The sequence below is a fragment of the Colletotrichum costaricense genome (genome assembly GCF_030867565.1).
Source record: "Colletotrichum costaricense strain IMI 309622 chromosome Unknown Scaffold_18.1, whole genome shotgun sequence".
NCBI classification, from domain to species: domain Eukaryota; kingdom Fungi; phylum Ascomycota; class Sordariomycetes; order Glomerellales; family Glomerellaceae; genus Colletotrichum; species Colletotrichum costaricense.
Genome location: NW_026848247.1, coordinates 593732 through 604247, shown reverse-complemented (window position 1 = coordinate 604247; position 10516 = coordinate 593732). Strand labels below are relative to the sequence as shown.

At 55.7% G+C, this 10516-nt stretch overlaps 4 protein-coding genes across 4 annotated transcripts; 3 read left to right on the top strand and 1 right to left on the bottom strand.

Annotated features, from left to right (window-relative positions):
- Positions 1-793: 793 nt before the first annotated feature.
- Positions 794-910, top strand: CCOS01_13754 (uncharacterized protein; the record flags this gene model as incomplete). The annotated part of the gene is made up of 1 exon (XM_060461899.1): positions 794-910. One exon carries the CDS (start codon positions 794-796, stop codon positions 908-910), a length of 117 nt encoding a protein of 38 aa, XP_060307619.1.
- Positions 911-1798: 888 nt separating this feature from the next.
- On the top strand, positions 1799-3073 carry CCOS01_13753 (uncharacterized protein; the record flags this gene model as incomplete). The annotated part of the gene is made up of 1 exon (XM_060461898.1): positions 1799-3073. The coding sequence occupies one exon, from the start codon at positions 1799-1801 to the stop codon at positions 3071-3073; it is 1275 nt and encodes a 424-aa protein (XP_060307618.1).
- A 1980-nt stretch (positions 3074-5053) lies between these two features.
- Positions 5054-7625, bottom strand: CCOS01_13752 (VTC domain-containing protein; the record flags this gene model as incomplete). The annotated part of the gene is made up of 3 exons (XM_060461897.1): positions 5054-5335; positions 5400-7016; positions 7071-7625. The coding sequence occupies 3 exons, from the start codon at positions 7623-7625 to the stop codon at positions 5054-5056; spliced, it is 2454 nt and encodes an 817-aa protein (XP_060307617.1).
- Positions 7626-8841: 1216 nt separating this feature from the next.
- On the top strand, positions 8842-10339 carry CCOS01_13751 (arginine N-methyltransferase 2; the record flags this gene model as incomplete). The annotated part of the gene is made up of 2 exons (XM_060461896.1): positions 8842-10249; positions 10305-10339. 2 exons carry the CDS (start codon positions 8842-8844, stop codon positions 10337-10339), a joined length of 1443 nt encoding a protein of 480 aa, XP_060307616.1.
- Positions 10340-10516: the final 177 nt, after the last annotated feature.

Sequence of the window (10516 nt, the reverse complement as noted above, 5' to 3'; positions counted from 1 at the left end):
GCAAATGGGCAATCTTCATCTCGAAGTTGCAAGCGCCTGCCCATGACTGTGAAGCTCTTGGCTTGAAAGAAGTTCCCAGTCTTTCCAGATTCTCAGAGAGCCGTGAGAGCCTAGAGCGTGGTAGCGGAGCCACTTGAGCTCGTAATGCGCATAGAGGGAGATGAGAGTGATGAAGAGTGATTTGTCGAGTGCGGCATCTGGGATCCGGTGAGTCGAAATGCGCCGAGACAAGCAGTGACGAGATAGGGGTTGAACTTGGTAGTGCCCGCCCATCTGCAGCTCTCGTGAACCATCACTTGATGGAGGCGCCTAGGAGATTTGGTGTTGAACTCTCCAAGTTAGGAGGATGTTGGTAAAAGTAAAGAAAGCATCCAAGTGACAGACAGGCGGGACTGGAGGGAACCGGTACCTTCACTGATTGAGATACGTACCTATTGAGAAGCACTGGCCATCTAGAGATGTCTTGGCCCAAGCTTAGACGGGTAATTACATAAGCCCGAAAATCTCCACTTTCCAGGCACAGCGGCGGCGTCCCGCGTTGGTTTGCCTCCGAACAGGTCGTCCGTCATTGGCCGAGCTCGGGGTTGTCGTCGTCGTCGTCGCCCTCTTTCCCGTCGTTGCATTCGCACTTTCATATGATTTTCATTATCGAAACTCTCGCCTTCAACAAATGGGACTCGGACAACAATAACTGCCTCAACGATATCCCGGCAACTCATTCCGAAAGCGAGTCACATCCAGGGGAATGTTGACTCACACAACTTACAAGCCTTACGACAGCTCCACGCATTGCATGGACCAACAACACCAGCCACGAATTGAGGCCTCAGTTTGGCGTGCGCGTCCTCTCTGCTGCCAGTGGCGAAGAATCAAGCACCATCTCAGTGACCACCCACTATCCGCAATCTGAAGCTGCACCCGATTCCCATGTGCTTGAAGTGTGGCACACGCGAGTTCCCAACTCCCGAGCTCATCGCAAACTGACACAGCGGGACCGAGTTACGCCACACTCCACCCCGCACTTCACCATATCCCGCTGCCAACAGCCCATTCCCGGGCCCGGGCTCTAGGCTGCTCAGCTGAAGCTTTTTTGCTCGGTCCCGCGCGGGCTGCGTAACACAACTGACATGGGACGTGTCAAAGAAACGGCGGCGACGGCGGCGTTCTCTCCAAGGCAATCAAACAATACGCGGCTTTTCTCTAGCAGTCTAGAGTCATGAAGGCGTAGCTAAGGAACCTTCTTGTTCGGTCTCCGACCACGCCTGAATCTACACTCCGCCGCGGACATTTGCCCTACGCCATCAACAAATTGATGGTTCGGAGCTCGGTGTAGAAGTCTACCGCCCACCGACGGGGATCCAATGAGCTGTTTGGGCCGATCGCCCTACCACGACGACGCGTGGCGATGTTGTACCTCTCCCCATGTGCCCATGTCCTTTCCCTTCGAAACCATTCTGACCTGTTCGACCGCTCGAGGCTAGAGGTGTATTGAGTGTGGCTCTGACTGGTTCGACCTGGTGCTTTCGCAAGTGTTTTTGCCTTCCACGTTTTGCCAGTAGTGTATCAGACGAAAGGCCTACGCATGCTCCTGCCTTGTAAATGATATGGCCCTGTCGTCGTCGTCTCCTGATATATAAATGAACTCCTTTATCGTCATCATGCTCTTTCTTTCCTTTCCCTCCTCAGCTTCATTGCTTTCCGACAATCATCACCATCCTCACCATCCTACTCCTCACTTACACAAACCTCATCAACCCGCACCCACAAACAATCACACAATCACATACAACAATCCAACATGTCTTGGGCAGGTCCAAACGGTAATAACAATCCTTGGGGTCGCCCAGGTGGCCCTCAAGGCCTCTGGAGCTTCATCCACTCCCTCGACCCCAACATGCGCGCCGGCGCCGGTGTAGACCACTCCACCGGCCCCGGTCCCTGGGCAAACTTCCCCCCAGGCTTCCCCTTCCACGGTGCCGAACACCCCTTTGGCGGCGGCCCCGGTGGCCCTGGCGGCTGGGGAGGTCCCTACGGCGGTTGGGGTGATTTCCGCGGTGGATTCGGTGGTCGTCGCCGCGGTGGCGGTCGATGCGGCGGCAGAGGTCACCACGGACGACGCGGCGACATGAACGACGGCGAGGGCGAGGTCGTCGACGAGACCATGCGCAACGCAGACGATACCCCCGAAGAGGGCGACTTCTCCGACAAGGAAAAGGATGACTCCCCCGATACCATGCGTGACGGCCCCAACGAAGACGGCCCCGAGCACGCAGGTCACCCCCATCCCCACCCTCACCACCACCATGGCCCCGGCCGCCGCGGCGGTCCAGGCCGCGGAGGTCGCGGAGGTCGCTTCGGCGGTGGACCCCCCGGCGGCGGATCCGATCCCTGGGGCGCGCGCCACAGCAGACACGGCCACCACGGCCACCGGGGCCCACCACCTCCCCCCGGTCCCCCGCCCCCCTTCGGGGCACCGCACCCGCCTCCACCTCCTCCCCCGCCCTACGGCCACAACCCAGCCGGCACCTTTGATTTCGCAAACTGGCAAGAGTGGCTGAACCAGTTCGCCGACCACCCCTTTGCCGGACAAGTCCGCGACTGGGCCACCCGCTTCGGCGGTCTCAACAACAACGCCGCCGGCACCCGCGATGGTGGTGCAGCCGCCGACAACGACAACGCCGACATGGACTCGGCATTCACACCCCCCGTCGACGTCTTCTCCACGGACCGCGCCTATGTGCTGCACTTTGCCCTCCCCGGCGCCAAGAAGGAGGACGTCGGCGTGAACTGGGACGCCGACAAGGGCGAGCTACGCGTCGCGGGCGTGGTATACCGGCCCGGCGACGAGGACTTCCTGGCGACTTTGGCGTCCGGGGAGCGGAGGATCGGAATGTTCAGCCGGTCTGTGCCGCTGCCGCCTCGTACGCGTCAGAATGCTCCTGCTGCCTCGGAGAGAGGGGAGGAGATTGACGCGCTGGCTATCACGGCCAAGATGGAGGATGGAATCTTGGTGGTGACAGTGCCCAAGGTCGAGAAGGAGTGGACTGAGATTCACAAGGTTGACATCGAGTAGGAGAGTCAGATATTGAGTGCTTCTTACTTGAGAAGGAAATTTTCTTTTTGGCGGAAACGGTTGGATGTAATGGAAGCTTCACGGTTTATGATTTTGGAGTTTGGGATATTTTGAATTTCTTGAGTTTGGCTTGCATAAGTGCTTTTTTGGTATTAGGGTAATTAGATAGCTTCAACAACCGTTTACGCCATTATTGTGGTATTGTTCCCCCGGAAGTAAAAGTGAAAGTGAATTGCTCTCACGACTAAGGTACTAAGTCGACGATTCAAGGTAACTGGTATTTCTAAATAAGCCAACATCGCAGTATTATGAACAGCAACCAACGTTTGGTTTCGCGGGGTGGGCTCTCTGAGCTTCATACCACCAATTGTCCCAGTTGAAAAAAGGTCAAGGCTCAGCCATATTCAAGCTCCTCCATCCGGCCTCCATCGCGCCCATAACATGGCTTTCCTAACCTCCTATGGAGTTACTCGATCTGATGCCATATTTCGAACAGATAAACCTGCGCAGGTAGTGCAAAAGCGGACAGACTTGGTACGAATATGTACGTATATTCCAGTGGTTCTTCTCTTACCTGATCCAACCTTCTAGGAGGAGTGGAAATTACTTTGACTCGGCTCCAGTCGTCTTCTCCGCCACCGATAAGGGCAAATAAGTAGCTTGTTCATCCTACTCAACCCTTTGGGAGGGGTTAAAATCGCAGTGAAAGCTGTGAGATACTCAGTCAGCACATGAGCCCGCTTCTCACATCCAACCCTTTGGAGGGGTTAAAATCGCAGTGAAAGCTGTGAGATACTCAGTCAGCACATGAGCCCGCTTCTCACATCCAACCCTTTGGAGGGGTTAAAATCGCAGTGAAAGCTGTGAGATACTCAGTCAGCACATGAGCCCGCTTCTCACATCCAACCCTTTGGAGGGGTTAAAATCGCAATGAACCTAAGGATCCGTGAAATACCTAATGCAGCACAAATGCCGAAAGCTACCTAGGTACCTACCGTACCTAGTGAGTGGCCAGCTCGTCAGCCTGCTTCTCATCTTCACCCCCTTGGGGGGGGGATTAAATTGCTGTGCAGTGCCCTATTTTGCACCTTGAACCGCCAGATTCATGGTCAATCAGCTCAGCCTGTTGTCTCCGGAGGCACGCCACCTCCATCGCATCCAAGGTAAGGTACCTTTCTTGGCGCCTGTTCAAACTTCACCATGCTCCTCCTCAATTCCGCCTCAAAAAGCTCCGTGGCATGACTGTCCGTAACTCATCGACCATCACCTACATCCTCCTAATTGAATCCATATCTGTGGCTTGATTTCGAATAGAAGGTTAAATGGTGGTTTCTTAATGGCCGACAGATCTAACAGTTCCGCCGGCGCCCCCTAGAGAGAAAGCGTATACAGCGAACGCCCTGATACCAAAGAAGCCGAAAGAAAAGAGATCCTGAATCCGGACTCTCGTGCCGGGCGGTAGGCTTCTCGGGCGGATTGAAGTTATTGGTGACTCGCTTGAAGATTTTGATGTTCCTATATTCGAGCTGGCGAGTGCAAAACACGAACATGGTAGAATATCACAAAATCCTCTAATCTTGAAATTATTTCTGCGCTATTTTGTAATCAGGATGACGAGGTGGAAAAAAATAGGACTTCATTACACACAATGAGATGAATGATGTACGATAAAAAAAGGGACAAGCTTGGCCGTGTTAAGAGATACGGAACACTGGAGGCGATCACAATTAGATCCTTTCCATTATATCCTACCTACTTCATCTAGGATATGTTATGTTATGCAGTCGAGGAAAGGAAACATGTCTGAAAAGTACAACCACAACAAACCCACCAATTTCTAATAGACCATTTTTATACGATTTCGCTACAATACATAGTACATAAAAAATAAAACACAAGTCGCTTTTTCCAAGATATAAGTTGAGACTACTTTAGACACCACAAACAGACACACCTAGACCACCCAGACAATCCTCAGTCTCACCAATACTCCCTCGCATTGCCCTCAAACGCAAAGTTAAGCAGGACGGCAATGAACAAGGAAGCGCAGAGCGCGCTAGGCCCCCACTTGTCGTAAAACTTGGCCGCCTTGCGGTTGCGGATGGCGTTGCTCCGGTACAGGTAGATCACGACCGAGTAGCAGAGCGACATGATGGCGAGGAGGGTGAAGACGCCGGCCACGATGAAGGACATGGGCGTGGGCTTGGAGCCAAAGTTGAGGAGCGTGACGGCGACGGTGCCGACGTAGATGGAGTATTCGAGCTATTTTTTGGTTGTGTTAGCAGCTGTTCGGGGATTTCTTGTCAAGAGGATATGAGAGACTCACCCATCCGAGGAAGGTTCTCTCGGCGGCAAAGTACACCTTGGGTTCCACGCGGACCGGCACGTAAATCTTCTTGCCCTTGGGGGCCTTGAACCTCTTGGTCTGAATCGCCCCCGAGCCGAAGAGCGTCGTCTGTACTTCACGCCTGGGGATCACAGAGCCACGGGGATGCGGCACGGTCCACTTGAGCACGTCGATGGCGCGCTCGCCAAATGCTTGTGCCTTTGTGGAGGCAAGCGCCTTGTAGTAAGTCCAGCCTCCGACCCGTCTGGCTTCCTCGAGGGCCTCGTCGGCGTCGTACTCCTCGTCCGAGTCGTACAAAAAGTCTTCGTTGTCGACGGGGGCAATGGTATCGACGGTCTGGCCTTCGACATCGAGTGCGTTCCCTCCGTTCCTAGCAGCTCCCTGACCACTCGACTCTCCGTTAGTGGCACCATTATTGCTGGCTACCAAGGGACCCTCCTCGTCATCAGAGTCTAGCTCGTCATCCTCGTCATCATCTGATGTAGTGGTAGTTGCCGACTGGTTGGGTCTGTGGATTCCAAAGTCGTGCGTAACTGGCTTCCGGATATCCACGTCCATCTGCGGCATCCAGAAGGGAAGCAGGTTGATGCGGTCGGGGAAGAGGCAAGCGACTCCGTGAATGAACTTTGAGAACTTGGGCACGGCCTCCACAAGATGGCTGGAAATGAGCTGGCGAACCCATTCCGGAGGTTCTTGGCCGAGCTGCGTCTGAAGCTTGACCTCGAGAACGGCGTAAGGGAAGCGCACAATGTCTTCGGGGGGCAGTTGCGAAAAGGGGTAGTCGATACCAATGTCCATACGTCTCCAGTTGTCACCGGACCTCTTACGGCCGTCTAGGTTGTCCTCGCGGACCATGGTCAACTCCGTGTCGAGGGAGATACGGACTCGAGCATCAGCGGGAAGCTGGAAGGCGGTACGATTGTAGAAGGATCTGCACACCGGCTTGTATCCCTTCTTGAGAGTCGAGTACTGGACCTCCTTTGCGAGTCTCTCGTCCTCGGCAATCGCCTTCTCGGGCTTCTTGCCCTCCTTACGCGCCTTTTCGAAGAGAGCGGCGGGGAGCAGCTCACCGCGCATGTAGGCGTTGACGTTCTTCTCCTTGACCGAGAATCGCGCCTTGACGGATTTCTCCCCGGTCCAGTCCTCGCGATGGGTCTTGCGCTCGACAAAGATGTTCTCGCTCTGCATCCCACCGTACCATCTCAGGCGGATGGCCTCGGCACCCTCCGTCTTCTTCAGACGGCCCTCGTACAGATCCCAAGTCTCCGGGTTGTCGTAGTAGATGGACGTGATGGCCGAGTCCTGGATCTCAAACTCCTTGCTTGCATTAAAGACAAGTACGGGCAAGTGCTTCAAGATGATGAGCTTCAGCTCCGTCACGTTGTCTGGGTGGACCCAGTACTTTGTCGTATTGCGAACGAAGCTTCCCTGAGAGCCGCCGGCTGCGCTGTCACCCTTGACTGGGTTTCCTCTCGTCCTGACCAGATCGTACAACTTGGAAAGCTGAACTACGGAAGCGTCATAGTTTTCCTTGTAAAATGGTTTCGCCTTGAGTCGGGTGTCGAAGACGGGCTTGAGGTGCCAGCCAGTTGTTTTCTATGCCTCGTCAGTGATTCGCCCGAACGTTCAATGTCGCAAGGAATGCCTCACGTCATGCTTCTTAATAATCTTGTAAAAACCAGTATAGTTCAGCTGGACAAACTTGGCAAGATCGTGGACATCGGCAATAATGTCGCTCAAGTCCTCCTCGAGCAGCATGAACTCTTCCTCACTAGGGCCCTCCTCGCGGGGGCCGCGCTCGACAAGACGATTGACGACGCCCTTGACCTCGCGCTCGCTCACGGCAATGCGCCTCGAGATCTCCATGGCCTTGACCTGCTGCTTCGTATGGACCTTGTCGAGCTCGGCCTCGAGCTTCTTGACGAAGCGGCCCTCGTCCTCCTCGGACCACTCGCGCTTGCCGCCCTTGCCCTTGCCATTGCTATTGTCGACGGGTGTGACGGGGCCCGTGGCGGTCTTGAGGTCGGCCTTGAGGGCGTCGTAGTCGATGTAGTACCATTGGTACTCGCGGATGATGCTCGAGCGGAGCTGCTCGCCGAACTTCATGACGACGATGCCGGGAGGGGCGCGCCAGGGGGATTCGCTGGGTGCTAGACTCGGTCGCCAAGTTCGTTCCTGCGTCTTTGTATCGTAGACAATTAGCATGAGGATTCGGGTCTCGAGAGAAATGGCATCATCGGTATGGGCATAGCCAGGCAGAAAAAAGCAAAGGAGGCTTAGTCGAAGAAACGCCCAGAATTAGTTTGCCTTTTGGGTAATGGAATTCTTGAGGGGGCTTGCTTGTTGACGATGTGGAGTCGAATTGAGGAGATTTATTCGGATAGAGGTCTCACCTTATGCAGCTTTTGCGCCGTGTAACCGACTTGGGCGAAAATGTTCCAGATATTGGAGAAAAGTATGAGAGGATTTGGGAAGCTTTCGCCTGTCGCGCGGTCGGGTGTTGCAGGCAAAACAAAAGGCGATGGAATGCGAGGCGGCGGCCGATGGTTACGAGACAAGCTTCGGACAGGGGGCCCTCAGACGGGGGGGCCGCTACCTTGGTACTGCCTGCAATGTGCTGCAGTTGCCAACCACGTTAACTGAGTGACACCGCACGGCCAATCCTCCACTGCTCTAGGGTACCTGACTGTCCTTCAGCTTCTTATATTACCTTATGTTTTCTTACTTAACTCCCTTCATTTCTAGATTTCTTTCCGTATCTGCAAGACTCGACTTCGGGATTCAAGCGTTCTATCTCACGAGGCATGTAAAGAACGAGAAACGAAAAACGTGGGAGCTGGCGCATCCGTCCTCTCCTGCCATCGTATCTCCCTCGCAACTTTCGAGTCCTTTAGCGGTCCTGACCCAGTAAAGCGCGGCTCCAACCCGGCTTAGCTCCAGGTAGTCTGGTGGTCCCAGTGGGTGTCTGGCTCCAGTTTCCGCTGGTACCCAGAGCTAGCCGCAGGGGGGGGGGCACGGGGGTGTCAATTGGCCAATTGCGAGCAGCAGATGCGCACGTGCGGCAGACGTCACACGGCGGCCCAGCTGTTGCTGCAGCTCGCAGGAGGGCTCGACCTGGACGACTTTTTTTTTCTCGTTCGGCGGATGGCGGGGTCGGCGGGGGATACACACCGGCGCGGACACGGCAAAAAAAAAAAGTTCTACGGACTAGACACCCGGCCGATATCGAAGGATCCTACCGCACCACGGACCTAGACACCCCTACCAACTCCGGCATACCGACCGGAGCAAAAGCCGCGTCTTTCGCCGAACCCCTTCCTTCCGATCGAGGTTTCCTCTCTCCCCAGACGAACGAAGCTCCCCCACACCCAGAGTCAACTTCCCTCGACTTACCCCTCTAAACCACCATATACATACAACCATGGCGACACCGATCGACGACTCGATGCAAGCCCGCATCACAACAGACTGCCCCGACGCAACCCGCGAAATCCTCCTCCACGCCTGGAGCCACGACACCTCCGCCCTCAAGAAACTTCTCCAGGAGCCCGGCCAAGCGAGCTGCCAGGACCCGACGACCGGCGAGACGCCCCTCCACGCCGCCATTCGAGCTTGCGGACCTGCTCCCCCTTCCACCGAGAATGAAGCCCAAAACGGGGATGACGGCGAAGCAGGCGAAGACCTCCAGGTAGAAGAGGCAAAGGAAACAGTCCACGAGCTCTTCCTCTCCGGCGCAATCTGGAACGACGTCGACAACAACAACGAGACACCGGGCTGTCTCGCCCTCCGCCTCGGCCAAAAGGGCCTCTATAACCTCTGCGTCGAGGCCGGCGTGCGCGCCGAGATGCTGTTTGGCTTGTTGGACGGGTACGAGGCGCTTTCTTCGGGGGGCTCGGAGATGGACGAGGATGAGGTCGAGGCAGCTGTCGAAGGCACCGCAGACGCAGACACCAACGGCGACGTCGTCATCCAAGACGTACACGATACGGAAGAAGCACCAGAACTCGTCGAGGCACCAGCACCCGTCTCAGGGGAACAGCAGCAAGAACCCAAAACGTTCCAACCCCCCGCCGTCCAGGACCCTTCCCTCAACTCGGAAGAGTACCTCGCCTCGAACCTGACCTACTCCTCCGGCAAACTCGTCGACGAGGCCGGCAACGGCGTCATGATGGCGTGGGAGACGGAAATCATGCGCAAGAGCGTCGACGCCCTCATCCCACCACCGCCACGGGAATCCTCTGACGCCGATGCCTCTGCGACATCAGGCAAACGCATCCTCAACATCGGCTTCGGCATGGGCATAATCGACAGCATGTTCCGCGCCACATCCCCCGCCCGCCACCACATCATCGAAGCCCACCCCGAAGTCCTCGCCGCAATCGACAACACCACCAAAGCCACCGCAAACCCAGACGACTCGATCCCCCCCACCTTCGGCGCATCATGGGAATCCTCATCCCCCCAACCAGGAGCCTACAAAATCCACCGCGGCAGGTGGCAAGACATCGTCCCCCAGCTCCTCGAAGCCGGCGAAGTCTACGACGCAATCTACTTTGACACCTTTGGCGAAGACTACGGCCAGCTGAAGACATTCTTCACGGAGTACATCCCCGGCCTGCTCGATTTCGAGGGGCGCTTCAGCTTCTTCAACGGTCTGGGCGCCGACCGGAGGATATGCTACGACGTCTACACCAAGGTCGTCGAGATGCACATGGCCGACGCCGGTCTGGACGTCGAGTGGGACGAGATGGACGTCGACATGAAGGGTTTGGAAAAGGCTGGCGCCGGCGAGTGGGAGGGTGTCGTGCGCCGGTACTGGACTTTGGATAGTGAGTTTTCTTCCTCTGGGTGTACTGATGCCTCGACAATACTAACAGGTGATAGAGTACCGCTTGCCCACATGCACGTTCATGGGCTGAAAATAAGTAAAAGCTGGGATGGGGGTAGGAATGCTGCTTGTATGAGCTATCTAGTAGGTCTGGTGGACATAACCGTAGAACCAGTGCAGATAAGACTTCCTATCAAAAAGAACCCCCAATCTAACAAGACCTCGCTTTTTGTTTAATCTCGTTGCCTCTTCAACCCGTCCTCGTGTC